The 19,243-nt window shown below is 49.9% G+C and overlaps 1 protein-coding gene across 3 annotated transcripts in view; it reads left to right on the top strand.

The window, feature by feature from the left end:
- The first annotated feature begins 4,855 nt into the window (after positions 1–4,855).
- FGD5 (FYVE, RhoGEF and PH domain containing 5) overlaps positions 4,856–19,243 on the top strand; it is a 118,385-nt gene continuing 103,997 nt past the window's right edge. For all 3 annotated transcript variants that reach the window (XM_073901695.1, XM_073901694.1, XM_025885376.2), the window contains exons 1-2: positions 4,856–4,999; positions 13,170–15,819. In XM_073901695.1, the coding sequence (XP_073757796.1) occupies positions 4,987–4,999; positions 13,170–15,819 (2,663 nt within the window). In that variant the 5' untranslated portion in view covers positions 4,856–4,986. The remainder of the gene's footprint in view (positions 5,000–13,169; positions 15,820–19,243) is intronic.

The raw sequence follows: 19,243 nt of genomic DNA, 5'->3' as shown, positions 1-19,243 counted from the left end.
TATCAGAACCACACAGTTGGTTCCCTTGAATGCCCCTTCCAGTGCTCCTGCAGATGTGGGCTGGGCCACCACTGTGAAGGAGGTTGCTGCTGGCCACTCTGACCATCCAGGGCATGTAGAAAGACAGAAGGAAGGAAAAGAAAGAGGGAGAGAGAAGGAAGGCCTGGTCAGGGAGACCTGACTCCTGCTGTGGGTCATGTGTGTCATGCCCTGTCCTGTCAGACTCTTGCAGAAAAGCAAAGAGGGGCTGCCCTTAAAAGGCAAAGCTAACGACTGTTAGCATCGGAGGAGAAGGTGCATGGTCTCAGGCTCCAGGTGGTTCTGGCTTGGGCCTGGGTGACAGGGGCTATGGATTCCAGTGCTGGCTGTTCCCCTAACTTGCTGTATCATCCCCTCTGGGCCTCAGTTTCCCAGTCTGTCAAGTGGGCATAACGCCCCCGCCCCCCCGCAGGTGGCTCATGGTCTGCTGAGAAGGACTGAGACAGTAGGAGTGATTTGGAAACCATGGAAATCTTAGCAGACTTCTGGCCCATCACAGAGAGAATGGTGTAGTTTGGTGCTTAAGAACTCAGACTATGTTGGGGCGCCTGGGTGGCTCAGTTGGTTGGGTGACTGCCTTCGGCTCAGGTCATGATCCTGGAGTCCCGGGATCGAGTGCCGCATCAGGCTCCCTGCTCAGCAGGGAGTCTGCTTCTCCCTCTGACCCTCCCCCCTCTCATGTACTCTCTCTCTCATTCTCACTCTCTCAAAATAAATAATAAATAAAAATCTTTAAAAAAAAAAAAAAAGAACTCAGACTATGTTCTTGAAGTGAATGGTTGAGTCTTGGCTCAGTTGTAGGGCAGGTCATTTCCCCCATTTGGGCCTCAATCTTCCCTTGTGGGAAATGGGGATATAATAATCCCTTTATAGAACTCTTGGGAAGAATTCCTGAGTGAAGGGCTCCTTACCCCACATGGCTGTGCGCTTTGTGGTTTTTGCAGCCATCCCCCGAGCTCAGTGAGTGGTTATGGCTCAGCTCCATAAGGACTAAGCAAGTCCAACCACCAATATTCGCACCGGATGTTTGTAAAGCCTTATGGTCTTTCACATCCATTTTCTCTTATTAGGAAAAGCAAGCACAGGAATAAGCGTTTCCACTTCATAGTCCATCACTCCTCACCAACTTGTGGCTTCAGCTAAACGAGTTTCGACCTGTGTTTTTTTCCCAACTATCACTGGTGCTATGATCTTTTTAAGTAGACTTGGCTTAGCCTCAAATCCCAAATTCAACAGTCGTGGAAAGGGTTTAGCAAAGCATGAGGTTCTTCCTTCCCTCCCTTCTTTGCACAGGCCCTACAGCGAAGGATGACATTGACTGTTGAGTGAATTATCTGAGCCTCCCCCTCCTGCTCCTGCCCTAGGGTCCTAGGTTGTTTGGGTTGTATTGCTAATTCCCAGAAACAAGCTCAACTTTTAAGCACATTTCTTTTTGCATCAAATATTGAAGTGACATATCCACTCACTCATTTGTACCCATATTCAGACAGACACCCCTCACCTTCTCTACTAGCTGCTCCACCACGTCCATCCCCTCACTCTATCACCTTGACCCACTCCACCTCCATGTCCATCGGCTCACTCAACTCCACCACCACCTCCATCACTTCACTCAACTCCACCACCACCTCCATCACTTCACTCAACTCCACCTCCACGTCCATCCTCTCACTCAACTCCACGTCCATCCGCTCACTCATCTCCACCATGTCCATCACCTCTTTCTGCTCCACCACCACCTTCATCACTTCACTCAGTTCCACCACCTCCACTACCTTGACCAACTCCACAACCACCTCCATTACCTCCTCCAAGTCTACCACCTCCACATCTATCTGTTCCACTACCTCTGTCTCCTCCACCATCACGAACTACATTATATTCACCCTGACTTCCATTGCTACTCTGTCACCTCGCCACCTCCACCTGCTTTGCCTCAAACATCGCCTCTCCCACCTCCACCATCACCATCTCCATCCCCTTCTCCACCACTTCCAGGCAGGGATCCATAAAGTTTATTAAGAGCCTGTCCATGTAACACAAATTCTGGTGCAGATTTTCTATTCCAGAGGCACAAGTGTTTCTCTACAAAAGGTTGGAGGCCTAAGAACTCCATGACAGTTCGGAGATGAAAAGGTCCTTTGAAAGGATCAAATTCCATTCCCAATTTAGAGAAACTGTGGTACACCTTATGCCCTTGCCTGAAATTGTGCATAATCTAATTCCATTCCTGTCTTCAGTATGTGTGCATCGAACACCTTCTGTGTGCCGGGCACCAACTAGCTTATATAATGATTCCAATCAGACCTTCATGCCTGTATTTTTCACATATTTTTAGTGAACACCTAATATGCACAGCCCCTGCTTGGAGCCATCACCTTGGCAAGGGGTCATTTCTGGGCTCCCTCCCCATTTGATGGACAGGAGGGAATGCTGGTGCTAGTGGGAAAGGGGTATGTTCCATGTTCCTCCCCCAATTTCCACATGAATTGAGACATCCCCCTCTCCCAACACACGCACTTCTTGCCACCCTTCCCACAGAGTGCTGGAATTGCTGAATGCCTACACCCTGGTACATAGTAGACTCACAACCAAACTACTAAATGACCAAGCCACATCTTGAGGTGGGTTTTGGGGATGCAGACATGGAGCAGCAAGGGCAAGAACAGAATCAGGAAATCTCATTTTAGCAATTTGCTCTGTTGCCTCAAATGTTAAATCGGAAGAATTTTTTTTTTTAAAGATTTATTTATTTTGGGTGCCTGGGTGGCTCAATCGGTTAAGCATGGGCTTTCGGCTCAGGTCATGATTGGGATCGAGTCCCACATCGGGCTCCCTGCTCAGCAGGGAGTCTGCTTCTCCCTCTGCCCTTCACCCTGTTTGTGCTCTCTCTCAAATAAATAAATTTGAGAGAGAGAGAGTGTGCAAGCACATGTGAGTGGGGGTAGGGGCAGAGGGAGAGAATCTCAAGCAGACTCCCTGCTGAGTGCGGAGCCTGACACAGGGCTCAATCTCATGGGCTCAGTCTCATGAACCATGAGATCATGACCTGAGCTGAAGTCAAGAGTCAGATGCTTAACCAACTGAGCCACCCAGGTGCCCCTAAAATGGGAAGAATTTTGATACCAGCTTCACAAGGGTTGTAATGAAGCTTAAATGAGTAAATATGCATATACAGAGCTGTGCCAGGCACACATTAGGCACTCCATAAATCTAGTTATATGTGGAAGATACAGTCCTTGCCCTCAGCTTTCAATGTCTGATGGAAGGAAGCCCTTAGTGTGGTATTCAAAGCACCTCTGGGGTACCTGGCTGGCTCAATCGGTGGAGCACGGGACTCTTGATCTTCGGGTTTTGAGTTCAAGCCCCACAGTGGGCAAAGAGATTACTTAAAAAAAAAAAAAAAAAAAAAGCACCTCTCATCCCAGTCTTTTTGTTGCTCCTATTGGGACGCTTCCACCAGCTATTTCCCTGCCAAGCCAACCCTTAGGGCTGCTCCAACAAGCTATGCCTTTTCACACCTCTAAGTCTTTGCTCAGTTTATCTCCTCCACTTGAAAGGCCTTTCCTTTGCTTGAACCCTCTTCACTCTGGGGAGGTGGAGCACCTCTGAGTTCCCACAAGCTCTCCTGCACTCCCGACCCAATCCCAGCACTCTGCCTATGTTTGCATGGCAAATCAGACCAGGCCCAGGGCCAAGGCTCGGTCAGTCATCCATATCATCTAGCACCAGGCCTGGTCCCAGGGAGATGCTGGCCAGTGTGCGCTGAGTGAACAAAGAAAGACTCATCAACCAGGTCTTCCTTTCAACGTCACCTCCTCAGGGAGGCCTTCCTTGATCACCCATTCTCTATACAAGTGGTTCTCAAACTTCAGCTTACATCAGAAAGACCTGAAGGTTTTGTTAGACACAGGATTTCTGATTCAGTAAGTCTGGTGGGGGGGGGGGTGTCCTGAGAATTTGCATTTCTAGCAATTCCAATGCTGATCTGCACACTTTGAGAATCAGTGCTCTGCCCCATTACCCTGGCTTATCTCTCTGAAGGCATTTATCACTCTCTCTGAAATGATATTGCTTATTTGACTGTGTCTCCACTGACTTCCCATCTAAGCTCCATGAGGGTAAGAACTGGGAGCGGTCTTATTCTGCTCTCTGCACAGCGCTTGATCCAGGACCGAATGCATGCCCGAGGTTGAAAAAGAGATGGACGGTCCCTTGGACGAGGCGCTAGGAGGTCTCCAAAAGCCCACTCGCCGGCTCCCTCCTTCCCCTCAATTGATCCTGGTCCCTTAAACCTCGCGCGGCTCCCGAGTCACCACGGCCCCTTTAAATGTGCGCGGGGACGCCTCGCCCCTCATCTCCTGCGATCCCTGACAGAGCAGAAAGGAAAAAAAAAAAAAAAAAAAAGCCTTCCTCAGAGCGGGAGGAAACGTCTAGGAGGGGGCGGAGGCGCAGCGGCGGCAGAGGCGCGGCGCCCTGAGCGCTGCGCGCCCGGTACGGAGCGGGGACTCGGAGCGGACGCGACGCTGCGCGCTGCCCCGGCCGCCGCCCCACGCGCGGTGCACTCGCGCCCCATCCCCTCTCCCGCCCCCGGCCAGCGCGACCCCGTCCCCGGAGGCTCGCGGCCCGCGTCCCCACTTGCCCCACGCTGCGCGCGGAATCGCGAGCGAAGGCGACGCAGCGCGCTGCCCCGGCCGCCGCCCCGAGCGCCCCGCGCTCGCGCCCCCTCCCCGCCCCGCCCCGCCCAGCCCAGCCCGGAGGCTCGCGCCCCGCGCCCCCAGTTGCCCTGCGCGCCGCGCGGAGTCCGGCGCGCGCCGGGGGGGCGGGGCGGGCGCCAGGGAGTGCTGGCCCCGCGGGGCGGCCATGGAGTAAGGCGGCGCGCGGACTCGCGCTGGGACGGACCGACTGACTGACCGACGGGCGGCCCCGGGCTGGGCGTGCTGGAAAATGAACAGAGCAGGTAGGAGGCTCCGCTCGACCTCTGGCGCCGCGGGACGCGCGCGAGGGGACGGCGCCAGGCGCTCCCAAGTTGGAGCCCACGGGGCCCCTGGAGCGAGCCGCCGAAAAATGCCCCGACCTTCCCACTCTGCTCGGCTGCGGCCGAGATATGGGCGGGTCCGGAGCCCCCCGGCCGAGGAGGTTGAGTCTCATCGGGGGGCCCCTTGTCCGAGACGCCCCGCCTGGGGGACGCCCCCTCAGTCTCCGCGAGGCCGCACCCTGGCCGCGTACGCCCTCCGCCGCTCCCACCGCGACCCCAGTGTGGGGCACCGCTCGGCAACAGAGAAATGCTCCTTTCGCGAAGGCAACTTGGTCGCGCCCCTGAATCCTCACTCCGGCTCCTCGGGGTTCCCGCCAGGCCCTCGTTGGCCCCTCAGAGGGCCCTCCTGGGCCCCGGGGTCCTTCCGGAACTCTTCCCCACCCCGGGGTCTATTACTGGCCCCTCCGTACCCGGCGGCGCACTCTTAAGACGATTCCTGCTCCCTCCTCTCTCCTAGACCCCGAGACTTTGGAGCTCACTCCCTGGAGGAGACTAGAAAGCCCTAAATTGGGGCGCCTGGGTGGCTCAGTCGTTAAGCGTCTGCCTTCGGCTAGGGTCATGATCCCGGGGTCCTGGGATGGAGCCCCGCATCGGGCTCCCTGCTCGGCGGGGAGTCTGCTTCTCCCTCTCCCACTGCCGCCTGCTTGTGTTCCCTCTCTCGCTGTGTCTCTCTGTCAAATAAATAAAATCTTTTAAAAAAAAAAGCCCTAAATTATCCCCCCCCCCCCCGCAGCGCACCCCTCCCTCGCAGGGCCCTGGCCGGGGGCCCTCTTTGTGCCTCCCCCAGGGGACGAAACGCCAAGGGGGACACTCCTCGCCGAGGCTGAGCCGCACTCCAGACGTTCCCTCCCATCCCTCGAGTCCTCATGAATCTGACTCTGCCAGTTCAGGGATTCCGGGAAATCCAGAATGCGTTTGATAGCGAATACTAGCAGTCCCTTCAGAGGAGTGCCATTTAACAGATTTAGTAACTGAGACTCAGATGGGCGATGCCTGGAATCGTTCTCAGGATTCCTGACTCCATCCACCGCAAGGGCAGAAAGTTCCCTCGAAGAGGCGAGTTTGCAAAGCAAGGGGCTCAGCTAACTTAATTTCCCTGCCAAGGAGCGATAGTCACTCTTTTTTTCTTTTTCTTTTAAAATTGAGCAGAAGGCAGCCCCCTCCTGGACCAACACCCTTGTCCGAAGCCATACTCCAAAACACACATCCCTAAAGAAACAGGAAGCCACCATTTTGGCTGTCTTAGAACCATATCCTGCTGCCTTGTGTGTGTGTGTGTGTGTGTGTGTGTGTGTGTGTGTGTGTTGTGGGTTTTTTTCTTTTTTAAGTCTTTTTAATGAAAAAAGTCATTGTCTTAGGAGTGAAATGCAGACGGGAGATATTTGGCTGGACTGATTGACAAAGGCGACACTCGGGGACTTGGGAGTGTGGAAGCAGCCTTCCTGTGTCCAGGCCCTGTTGTTGCTGGGCATGTGGACGCCTGGACGGTGAGGGAGTGTGGGTCACAGCAGGGGTGCCACTTTGGGAGAGGCTGGAGCAGGGTCCCAGTGCCCAGCCAGCCATTCCTTGGAGGAAGAGGTCGCCTCCTGCCTGTTTCTGGCACAGCCTGAACAGAGCCGGGCTAGCTTTTTCTACACTCCTAATAAAACTCACTTAAAACAATGGTGAGAGCGGTTCCAGTTTTCCCACGTTTCCCTGCTTGAGGCTTGGGCAAGCCCTCCCTTTTCTGAGAATCTGGGGGGATGGAATGAGCCGGAATAAACTGAGAGGCAGGTTTGGTCCCAGGAAATCTTAGCAGTTGCTACTCTTGGGTTTAGCCTTCCTGTAACTTGCCTCCAGCACAAACCTGGTTACTTTTTCATTGTGCTGGCAATGATGGGAAGCTCACATAATGATCTCTGCGTGCCATGCTCTGAATTTCCTGATCATGTAACATAGTGGTTCACAGACTCCATGGGACTGAATTTCAGAACCACTATGTACTTAGTTATGTGACCTCGAGGAGGTTACTTCACTTCTGTGCCTCAGTTTCTTCATCTGAAAAATGGGGATTGTATGATCTTTGTCATTGAGTTCTCATGATTAAATAAACCTTATAAGGTGTCTGGAATAGTGTCTGTCATAAGCTACCAGTGAATACTGGCTAATATTTATTGGTCACTTACTGCGAACTAGGTGCTGCTTTTAAGTGTTTTACTTCAATCAACTCAGTTTTCACAGTAAACTTATGAGGTAAGTACTCTTGCTATCCCTATGGGAAAACTGAGCTGCAGGGATCTTACGGTCACTGAGCCAAGATGGGATTGAAACACACACTGTCCAGCTTGAGAGCCTGCTTTTTTATCCAGTGCTAAACACATAGTAAGTGCCCAAGAAATTATAGCCAACTGACTGTTAGGTGTCTTATGTCTGTTATTTCCTTTGAACTTCTCAACATCCTTAGAGAAAAAGGAGGTATTTATTTCATTTTATCAAGAAAGAAACAGGGTCAGAGAGGCAAAGTGTCATGCTCAGGATGACACAGATGATGTGTGCCAGGGCTGGGATTGGAGCCCAAGTCTGTCTGAGCCTGGGGCCCCATGCTTTTCCCGCTTTGTCCCTGCAGTCTTCCTGGTATGTGCCCTGTCGTGGATCACTGGACTAGCTTAACAACAGCCTAATTAGAAATCATCAGGCTTGGCTTGGACATTCCAGCAGGCACCCAGGAATGAAAGTTAAATTAAGATGCAATTGGAAGGTGAAATTGGAAGATAATTACTCTTGGAACATATGGCTATGAGAGTTCCAGGGGGAATATAGTGAACTACAGTTTAAACAGACTCAGGTACTGAACAAGGGGATATCAGGGGACACGAGAAGAGCCATCAGTTTAAATATGCTATAGTCGGCTGGAGCAGAAGGCACTTACTGACTGGTTGGTGCAGCACCCCTGCTCTACAGATGGGGAAACTGAGGCTCAGTGAGGGGAAGGGACTTGCCCAAGGTCACACGTCCAATTAATGGCAGAGCCAGGAGTGATCAGAGCTCCTGACTCCTAGTCCAGTGCTCCTCCCAATGCCCCTTCTCATTTAACCTCTACATAACTGACAAGGAAACAGCAGCATGTGTGGGTGTGAGTGACAGATACTTAATTGAAATAGAGAAAATATAAACTAGTAATGGGGCCTGGCTGGGAATGATTTCTATCACCAGAAGCTGTTAAAAATCTCTTCCTCCTGTCATTGTGGTTCCCCCACTGTCAGTTAACTCTTGGCATCTTGGCTCAAAGGGTATTCTGTATTTGAGTTATCCTTACGCATAGCAAATTGCCAAGAGGTCCTGGGCAGAGAGGTATGAGCCCCCCCCCCCCCGCCCCGGGCTCTGTGATACTGGGAGAAGGAAGGTTCACACCACAGCCAGAGGAATTCATGAGATAGCAGAGGGTCCACCAGCTCCACCCATGCTGGGTTCTGGATAGTCAGAAAGTTGAGCTTAACCCGGAGGAGGAAACCCCAGCCCAGATTTATCCTGTAATCCCCCATCCCCGCCATACTGAACTCTTTACCATACTCCCAAAGTGCCTTTGGGCCTCTACACATTCTATTCCCTCTATATGGCATACCCAGCCTCTTTTTTGATCAGGAAAATCCTCCTCGTCCTTCCACATGCCCCCCAATGCTATCTCTTCCCATGGGTCTTCTCTAGGCAGAATTGGTCTGGGACCCAGATAAACTTGTACTGAGGATAGGGGCTCTGTGGGGCTCCTTTTTGTGAGGGAGGAGGGAGGGAGCAGAGCTGAAGCTCTCACACAACCTTCATTTTCTTCCATTCCTCCCCAGTGTGTCTTTCCCTGACTCCTTCTCATAACCTCAGGGCCACTGGGGCTCCCTCCTGGGCCCTGCTCTTTTCTTTGTTCACACTCATTCACTTGGTGATCTCACCAGGCGCAGGCCTTAAATTCTATCTCTGTGATGGTTGCCTCCAGCCAGACCTCTCCTCTGAACCCAGACTGGTATATCTGGGAGCCCACTTGATATCTGTCTCCACCTGGGCGTGTGGTACAGGTCTCAGGTTTAACACGTGCAAACTGAAATTCTGGCTTTCCCTCCCCAGCACCAACTGAATTCTCTTTCCCAGTTCCTCTGACTCAAAACCTTGGTGTTGTCCTTGACTTCGCTCCTTTTACACCCCATGTTCAAAATGTCAGCAAATCCTGCCAGCTCTGCCTTCATATTTGGAATCTGACTCTTCTTTACCACTTCCACTACTGCCAACCTGGTCCAAGCCTCCATTGTCTCATCTCTTGCCTGGATTATTGCAAGAGCCTCCTCATGGGTGTCCCTGCATCCATCCACACCACTTCTACCTATTTCAGCACATTCACCAGAGTATGCGTGTCCTTCTTCTGTTTGGGGGGCCCTGTATGATCTACACTCTCCCTGTGACCTCCCTGACCTCATTTCCTGCTTCTCCCTGTTGCTCGCTCATCCCTCCCTTCTAGCCACTCTGGCCCTCCCTGAACACACCACCTGAGTCCTGGCTTCCCTCACATCTTTCTAGTCTTTGCTCTAATGTCCTCTCAGTGAGGCCTATCCCGATTTAAAACTGAAAAAAACAAACAAAAAAACCGAACTCCTAATCTTTTTCCATAGACTTTATGATCATCTAATGTACAATAATATGCTTCTCCTTTTTATTGCTTATCTTCCTCTACCAGAATATAAGGTTCGCCAGGGCCAAGGTATTTGTTTTTGTTTATTGATTTGTCCAAAGATTCTAGGTGAGTGCCCTGCACATAGTAGGTGCTCAATAAATGTCTGTTTGAAGGAATCGGATTAATGGGAATTAGATGGGAGCAAATGAAAGCCAGTCATTCACCTTAGGGTCGGTTAGTACTTCTGAACCCTGGACTCAGCCTTATGTAAATTTCACACTTGGCTAGCTGTCTCTGGTCTCTCTGGTCTCAGTTTCCTTGAATTTTACCCTTTTCTGCCTCACTAGAAACTGGGAGCCCTGAGTCTCCACTGTAGAAGAAAGCTCAAGGGCAAAAGGGCGAAGGCAGAGGTTCAAGTGACTAGAGCAGGAAGCAAGAAACCCACATTCTACGTGGGCCTTGCTCCAGGCTTGCTGAAAACTGTATGCCTCGCCTCTATGTGCCTCAGTTTCCTCATCTTTTCCTGAGGCGTCAGACAAAGCCTTTCTGATTCTGGCATCCTTTGATCTCAGAGAGGATGCAGGTGAAACACCCTGAATCTCAGAGCTGGAAGCAGGACATGGACACTAGATACTTGTCATTCCTAGGGGATCCTGTGGGGAAGGCATTTTCTTGCAGGATCACGCCTCAGACGCCCACTGTAACCTTTCTTGAGGAGAGAGCGCCCACAGATCAATAGCTTGATTGGATGAAGGATGGAGTGGGGGTGGGGGTGATGCAGCCAAGGCAATGGTCGTTTTTCATGGCCCACCTGTCCCTTTCTCAGGTCTCATGGCACTCCTGTGAAATACCACCTGCTAAGGATGAGAAATGAGAGTCCCCACCCTCAAAGAATAATTTCATGCCAGTGCCTGACACCTGATGTTGGGAGCTTGAACCTAATATTATATATCAGTGTAAAGCAAGACTTATACCAGGGGAAGATGTGGGATAGGCAAAGACTGACATTATTAGAATAATAATAGCTTCTCATTATTGAGTACTTCTACTTGAAGACCTACTGCTGGGCACTTTTAATATCTATCTTTTAATCTTCATAACCTCTTGAGAGTAGGTGTTCCCAGTGTGCCCATTTTACAGATGAAGAAACTGAGGCTCGGTTTCATTGCTTATAAGTGGCAAAGTCAGGATTTGAACCCAGATCAGCCAGGCTCCAAAGGCTCACTCTGTTACTCTACAATGACAGACTAGCTAATGGTTAGCTGTTTAAACTCCACATAGTTGGGTGGGTTTTTGTGGATGAATATAGGTGTGGGTTAGGAGGTTGGTGCAGTGGGTGCTTTAGAGTCTTGACAGCTGTGTCTCTTCTCTCCCTTTCTTACTGGCCGCTATCACATTTTACACTTGGCGGTATTCCTGTTCCAACTGCCAATCCCTACCCCTCCTAATTAGCTGTACACTGGAAAACCAGACCACTAAGTTCATTAGATTTATTTGCAAAGTGTAACTAAAGAGGCTCTAAAATCGGGCCCTTTCAGGAACAGAGTATATGGGCACCTATATTCTTGCTATTCCAGGCCTTTTTAATTTCCTTTGGGGCATCCTCAGCTAATTTTTACATAGTTCTGCCAGTTTAGGGGAGATACTTACTTTGGCTTCAGATTTATTGAAATTGAGGTGCCAATGGAACAGTCCCACAGAGATGGGTTAAAACCACTTAGCACTGTGCTGGCCAGCACCTTAGCCACCACCCACATGTGGCCATTGAGTAGCTGAAATGTGGCTAATCTGAATTGTGGTGTGCTGAAAAGTGTAAAATACACATTAGATTTCAAGAACTTAGTACAAAAAAAGTATGTCAAATATTTCCTTAATAAATTTTGTATATTGATGACATGTTGATCCAGACATGATTCATTGATTACATGATGATACCCAAAATGATGGTATTTTGGATATATTGAATTAAAAAAGAAGTATTGTTAAAATTAATTTCACCTGTTTCTTTTTTACTTTTTTAATGTGGCTATGAGAAAATTTAAAATTACATATGTGGTATAAACATGGCTCACACTCTGCCTCTGCCAGAGAGCCTTGAGCTACAGATGACTGGGATTAGGTGCTGCAAGGGTTTACCTGGGAGTCCAATGCATAGGGAGGTGAAGTTTGCTGACGGACTTCTAGGACTTTTGCTCCATCTCCCTTCTGTCATGAGCCAGGCTGGCATTTTGAAGCTGCTCTGTGTCAAACCCAGGCCTTAGTGGGGATGGCACTGGGAGGAGGGGCTGGCTCAAGGGGAGACTTGTATGTTGTCATCTATGAGCAGTGGGAAGCCAAGAAGTGCATTTGAAGTGGAGATGTCAGGATGGAGATGCCTTCCTGGAAAGCTTCATTCCTCACTCTGCCCACAGTGTGGCCAGGGGCTTGGGGGCATGGAGGCATGCTTGTTGCAGGGCAGATGAACTTGGAAGTGGGCAGCTACTCCCTTGACCCTTGCACTTGTCCAGATCCCTCCCACTCTGCAAAATACAGCTGAAATTTCACCTTCTCCAGGAGGTCTTCCTAGTCATGGTAACTCTTGCTTCTCTGACTCCTGTTGCACGTGCATTTGTATCACATCCTTTATTCTGACATGTCAGATAGATCCTGCACATCCATAAGGCAGGAGACTTTTTGCAAATATCCATGTCAGAAAATACCATACGGTTTCTCCCATGAAATCCAGATACCCTGAAATTTGGATGCAGGGCAGTTAGCTAGGCACCAGTCTTAAAGCATGTAGAATTCAGAGGTGACCCTTAGAAGAGTCATGCATCATTGTCACAGACCTTTGGTGTATTGTCCCTGAAGGAGTGAGATAATGGCTATTTAATCATAACATTCCAAGGGTCTGTGGCTCTGTCCTCCAATTGTTCTGTTAGTCTTGCCTCCCTGACTCAACTGCAAGTGCTCAAGAGAGGTATCCTTCTCTCTTGACCCTAGAAGACCTTCCTGTCTACGGTGCTATGCATATAGATAGTAGGTATCCAATGAACTAACTGTAGAATGAATGTAAGCTCCATGAGGGTGGCAGGGATGGTGACTGTCAAGTTCAACATTGTCTCATGGCTACCTGGCACCTAGAAAGCATTTAATGCATGATTGTTGGATCAATGATTACAATGATCCGCACACCTTTGTTTGAGGAGTATGTCATTGAGTTGAGTTTTGCTAGCTGGACTGTGTACAAAAGGAAGATCTATTCACTTTGTTTACAGAATGAATTATCAGTAGAGGTGAAGGGATTTTAAAGATGGTGGTGGAGGACATAAACCGAAGACAGAACGTAGTAGATTGGGCTCACATAGGTTGGGAACCTATCTTCAATGTTTTCTTGAAAATGCTAAGTGGTAGACTCTGAATGGAAATAAGGGTAACTATACTTTTTGTGTCCTTGTTTTCTCTATTTTCATCCTTTAGATTCACCAAAACCACCAGTTGCTCCCAAGCCAAAGACTGCCAGTCCCCTCACACCTGTGACAGCACCCAAATTCCCTTCATCACCCCGGCCTGATAGTCTTCACAGTCCCAACTCCATGTCTAGGGGGCCGAAACCCCCCATTGCCCCTAAGCCCAGGCTGGCGACCCCCAGTGAGTGGAGAGCCAGCGTGTACATGATCAACAGCTTGAACAAATGCAGCAACGGGAAAGTGCTCTGCGTTGACAGGGGGCTTTACGGAGAGCACCGGTCCAACTTGGAGTGCTCTGAGTCTGAGGCTGATGAGGAGTACATCGTGGTCCCCAAGGCTCCGCCAAAAGAGGACGAACCCAGGGGTAGCAACTCTGCGGAGAATGCAGTAATGGTGCCTCCAGATGCCGCTGGGGAGGAGGAGAGCCAGGAGGGAGGCGGGGAGAGCGACCTGGAGGGGATGGGAGCTGCTGCGGACTTGGCAGCCCCAGCTGAAGTGGTGCTGGGTGAAGAGGTTGTTGGAGGCATAGCCCCCACCCCTGAGAAGGTGGGGGTGGAGGACAGTGCCCGTGACCCGGGGGCAGAGGAGCAGACATTTACAAGTGAGGAGGAAGAGAAGCTAGTGGAAGAACACAACGTGTACAACCTGGAGGACAGGGGCCCTTGGGATGGAGAAGCGGTCCTTCCGACTGATATCATTCTAAGTCACGTTGATTTAGAGGGTCCAGCAACTCCCAGTGATGAGCCTGGGACACCCAGGGAGGCAGGAAAGGGTGGTGAGGAAGGCTTCACCAACACAGAACCAGGGACTCCAGATGAACATGTGGATTCTGACAGGCCCCCTGAGGGGGATGCTGAAGATGACAGCAAGGAACCCACAGAGAATGAGGGCTTGGCCATGGGTGTTCAGGAGGCAGAGATGGCCACAGACAGCCCTGAAGTCCCAGAGGAGGGGGGTGAAGATGCCACAGCCAGTGGTGACCAGGATGACCAGGATGAACCACCTGACCAAAATGAGAAAACGGACCCAGAAGAAATGGCAGCAGTCACCGAGGAGGTGCGAGAGGACCCTCGAGAAGGTGAAGACCTGGTACAGGAAGAACCTGCCGAGGAGAGCTGCCAAATCATTCCTTTCGAGAATGATGGCATGGATGAATTTGTGACTTCACTCTCAGGAAGTCCCTACGAGTTCTTTCCGACTGAAAGCACCTCTTTCTGTAGCGAGAGCTACTCTTTTTCCAAGTCAGCAAAAGATTTAGAGTCACAGCAGGAACCACAGTCTGGAGAACGTGCCGAGCAGGATCCCGTTGTTGGAACTTCATGTGGCCCTGGGGAGGGCCCCTCTGTCCCTGACGTGGTGGTCATGCCAGAGGATGAGGATGCCATAGACGATGGGCTCACCAACCCCTATGAGATGGGTGTTGACCTGGAGCAAGGGGCTGACCCTGGGGAAGGAGAGAGGCCTGAGACACAGGCTGCATCTGACATGCTGAGTGGTTATGGCACGAATGAAGAAATGAACTCTGATGCTGAGGGTGGCCTGGTCTCCATCGACAGGAAGAACATCATCACTAGGGCCAGGCCCCACTCCGGGAAGTTGGCTGGCTATGTCCCAGAAACTGTCCCAGAAGAAACCGGACCAGAAGCTGGCTCATCAGCCATTGGCATTAGAGGTGCCACCAAGGAGGCGAGAAAGACGGTTCTTTCATTGGAGGGGAAACCGCTGGAAGCCAGCAGGGCCTTGCCAGCAAAGCCCAGAGCCTTCACTCTATACCCCCGATCATTCTCTGTGGAAGGCCGAGAGATTCCAGTCTCCTTGTACCGGGAGTCGGAGGCATCGGGCTTGGATGACCATAGGATCAAAAGGAAAGATGACAACCTTTCTCTGCCCTGTATGATTGGCTCCTCTGGGAGTTTCTCCCAGAGGAACCACCTTCCGTCCAGCGGCACCTCAACACCCTCTTCTGTGGTCGACATCCCGCCCCCTTTCGACCTGGCCTGCATCACCAAAAAGCCCATCACAAAGAGCTCTCCCTCCCTGCTGATCGAGAGTGAGCCCCCAGACAAGTACACCAAGAAGAAGAAGTCATCCTTCAAGAGGTTCCTGGCGCTGACTTTTAAAAAGAAGTCGGAGAACAAAGTACACGTGGATGTCAACGTGTCTTCTTCCAGGTCGTCCTCAGAATCCAGCTACCATGGGCCTGCCAGGCTTCTGGAAATTGACCGCAGGAGCCTCAGCAACTCCCCACAGCTTAAGGCTAGGACTGGCAAGCTCCGGGCTTCCGATTCCCCTTCCTCCCTCATCTTCTACAGGGATGGCAAGAGGAAAGGTGTCCCCTTCAGCAGGACGGTGTCCAGAGTAGAGTCCTTCGAAGACCGCTCCCGGCCCCCCTTTCTGCCCTTGCCCCTGACCAAGCCGAGGTCCATCTCATTCCCCAACGCCGACACTTCAGACTATGAGAACATCCCAGCCATGAACTCAGACTATGAAAATATTCAGATTCCACCCCGGAGGCCCACGAGGGCTGGGACATTTACAAAACTGTTTGAAGATCAGAGCAGAGCCCTGTCCACGGCAAATGAAAATGACGGCTACGTGGACATGAGCAGCTTCAACGCCTTTGAAAGCAAACAACAGAGCACAGACCAAGAAGCAGAAAGGTACTGTGAAATTATATTTTCTTTGTTGTTGGGCAAGAGTGACCCCGTCTGAGAGGTAAGCTTAGGTGTAGGGGACAGAATGGACTTGCTTTTTAGCCTCAGGCTCTGTTTATTTCTAACTGTGTGACTTGGGGTGTGTGGCTTTACTCTCTGAGCCCAGTTACTACATCTATGAAATGGGATTTCTGCTGCCTCACGGCAGAGTGTTTGAAGAGATCAGAGATGATCATCTGTGTGAAAGTATTGTCTAAAACGCCAAATACAGTGTAAATGTGAGCATTTGTATTTCCATTATTTGAGAGACATTTCTCATCTAGGAGGACGGGTCTGCTAGTCCCCCTCCAGGAAAGTCACCAAGAGAGAAGGTCCTGGTATCCTGCCAAACTAAATTCACCATCAGGAAAATACCCTAAATTGAGATTGATACCCTTTTACTATGTAAATATACACTCTATTCAAGGGAACTAGAAAAGATAATCTATTTAAATTGTTTAAAGAGCGAAGGGTGCCGTGAGCTAAATTTCTGAATAGAAGCCTTTAAGAGGTACATCCAGGATGATTTTTTTTTTTTTGACTCATTCACCTTGGAAATAAGAGTGAAACACTGAAATTATTGACAACAGTGGGGATTTTCTGACCCCACCTTCCCAAGACTGACTGAATACCCTTATTGATCATCCCAAGTGGATAACTGCCAAATCTTGCTGTTCCTTGTACCTTGTGGATGCAGCTTAAAGGCAATGCAATTCAGCCTCAACCATTTACTCTCTTTGGGAGCACCTGATTGGAATTAATACAAGTGAAAATGGCAGTGATTTTAAAGGATATCCTGATTCTGACCCCTTGTGTGCAGTGACATCACCCAGTCCCACACAGCTGCTACTGCTGGGAGTTCCCAGGGCACCTGCAGTAATGAATAGATAAGATGATTTGCAATTAGCATGAGCTGTCGCTGGAGTGTAGATGCTAGAAGTGTTTATGTGGTTTATTCTCCTGAGTTTTTTACATGGTTTCCCACCCTGGCTCCATCTTCTCCCTCCCCCAAGTCTGGGTAAGGCCGTTAATTAGTTCTTTCCAGAATGAAAGGGTTTGTTTGCTGGGGCAAGGGTAAACACTAACACTGTTGGAGGGACTGAGTTTAATTTGGAGAGTGTGGACGTGTGCAAACTCTACAAGGGTGAGAGCTACACAGCCGACCAGTTCATTGCATTAATAGTTACCAGCAGGGTTTGACAGGATCCAGACCTAGCTGAGTGCCTCCTAGCGTTAATGAAAATAGAACCAAGCTCTGAAACCAGAATCACCTAGAAAGGATCTCAAAGGGCAGATGATCAAGGCTTCCACTCTAACAGGCCTTTCTCTAACCCAGTCTGTGCTTGAATTCCTCAAGCCACAGGGAACTCACCATCTCCCAGAGCTGCCTCATCTGTTGCTAGGTATCCTGATTAAATTTTCCTTTCTGACTGAGGCAAAAGCTGTCTCCTAATATCCCTACCCCACTCATGCTGGCTCTCCCCCTCTCAAGCCAGGCAAGGGAACTCATTTCCTCTTTTGTATGACAGCCCTTCAGCAATCGAAATCGGCTTCTGTAGAATCACTGAATTTTATAGCTGGAAGGGAACTTCAGACATTTGGTCCTCTTACAGAGGAGTAAACTGAGGCACAGAGAGGGAAAGGGATTTACCTAAGGTGGCTCAGCAATTTAGTGGAGAAATCAGTGCCAGGGCTCAAGATTTCCTGACATCTGGTTCAGGCATCCTTAGTGAATTACACTGAGGGGTGCCAGATCTGATTGTGCAGGCTGTGCACTGCACCACTTCAGGGCCACATTCACATTCAACCCCCCTACCTCCACCCCCTGCCCCGGGGTTGTACAGTGCACGGGTTGCTTGGCCATTTGCCAAGTCCCTGTTGCCTTGATCTGTACTTTGCCCAAAACCCCAAAAAGGTCCCTTCATCCAAATTAACCTGATAATAAGGGGAAAATACCCAAGAAAATGTCAATGCTACCATACCTTGACTGCTTCCTGTATGCCGGGCGTTGTGCTGGGTGCTTTCCCTGCATTTTCTCACATTTGATGCTACAGCCTGGGGCCATGGTTGAGTATCTTGGACTGTCAGACTCAGAGCACTGTTGCTCTACTCTGATGTTCCTTCACGGAAGGCCAGACTGACCAGATAAATCTCCCATGCAGGAACCACATCCTCCTGAACATCAATCAGTGAGCAAAGCTTTCTTCCGTTTTCCGGCATGAAACAGATGGAAGCAAAGGGAGGGGGAGAAATCCTCGCCTTGGGCTGAAACAGGTCTGGGCAAGGGAGGTTTCAGACACATCAAGTTGAGAGGCATGAGGGACTGCTGTGGGGGTGGGGTCCTAGTGGCTTCCCCACCTGGACAGGGGCTTTGAGAACCTAGCGGCTGGAGTGCTGCTGATCTGAGACATGTGCCTAGGGGTGCCCAGGGTTGCTTCGGGCTGAGCGGCACAGGATGGGGCAAGAGGGCCATTCCTCCTCCTTCCGCTCCTTGTCCTGTCCCGCACCTTGCTTCAGTGTGGGGATCAGGGAATAAATATCAACAGCCCTGAGAGGGTGCAGGACGGTGTATCAGGAGATGTGGGTTCAAAGCCCACTCAGTCACTGACCTGCTGCGGGATCTTGGAAAAGGCTAGGCCACAGTTTGCTCATCTGTAAAATGGTAAGATTGGAGCAGATCTGTATTTCTCAACCATTTGCCTCTCCTGTACCACTTTTATCATTTCTGTTCTATTGCCTATACTATCACTTACTTATTTTTCTTTCAATCAGTCTCTCTTTTTTACTTCAAAAATATTTAGAAAGGAAATTTTGTGTCAGTGTTGGGAAATGGAAAAACACTATTGGTTGCCATAAATAGAAGGCAGTTATACGAATATGATACAAAGGAAAGGAAAATAACGGGTAAATTCTAGCTTGAGGTTATTACTTGCCAAGGCTGGAGCTGGAAGCCTGGCCCCTTTGTTAAACAGGGAGAGGTGTTAAAGACGTCCTGGCACCACACAGAGACTTTCTTGTTGGCATAATCAGAAGGATTCAAAAGGACTGAAAAGGGAATAACTCTCTCTCCGGTGTGATTCACTGTTATTTAAATCCAAGCCCTTTTTCCACTTAAAAGTACCTCCCTTCAAGAAACACATAGAGTATAAAATAGAATTCAGAGAGCCCTTAGAGACCTCTGAATCAGAGTAGCAGCTCAGGGTCTAATGGATGATTGTAAAGTTTCTTCTATGTGGTTACTGCCTTTGAGATTTATATACCCAGATAATAACATTTTAGGAGCTGCAGTAATCTTACTAACAATTTTCTGTCTTGTGAAATAAAATTGTATACATTGTTACTTATGTACATTTTCCCCATGGTATACAGAAAGTTTCATCATCTTTTAGTT

This window comes from Callorhinus ursinus, unplaced genomic scaffold (genome assembly GCF_003265705.2).
Source record: "Callorhinus ursinus isolate GAN/ISIS: 27379988/994484 unplaced genomic scaffold, GSC_fseal_2.0 scaffold15, whole genome shotgun sequence".
NCBI classification, from domain to species: Eukaryota; Metazoa; Chordata; class Mammalia; order Carnivora; family Otariidae; genus Callorhinus; species Callorhinus ursinus.
Note: the sequence above shows the minus strand (reverse complement) of the source record. Positions and strands in the feature narration are given on the sequence as shown.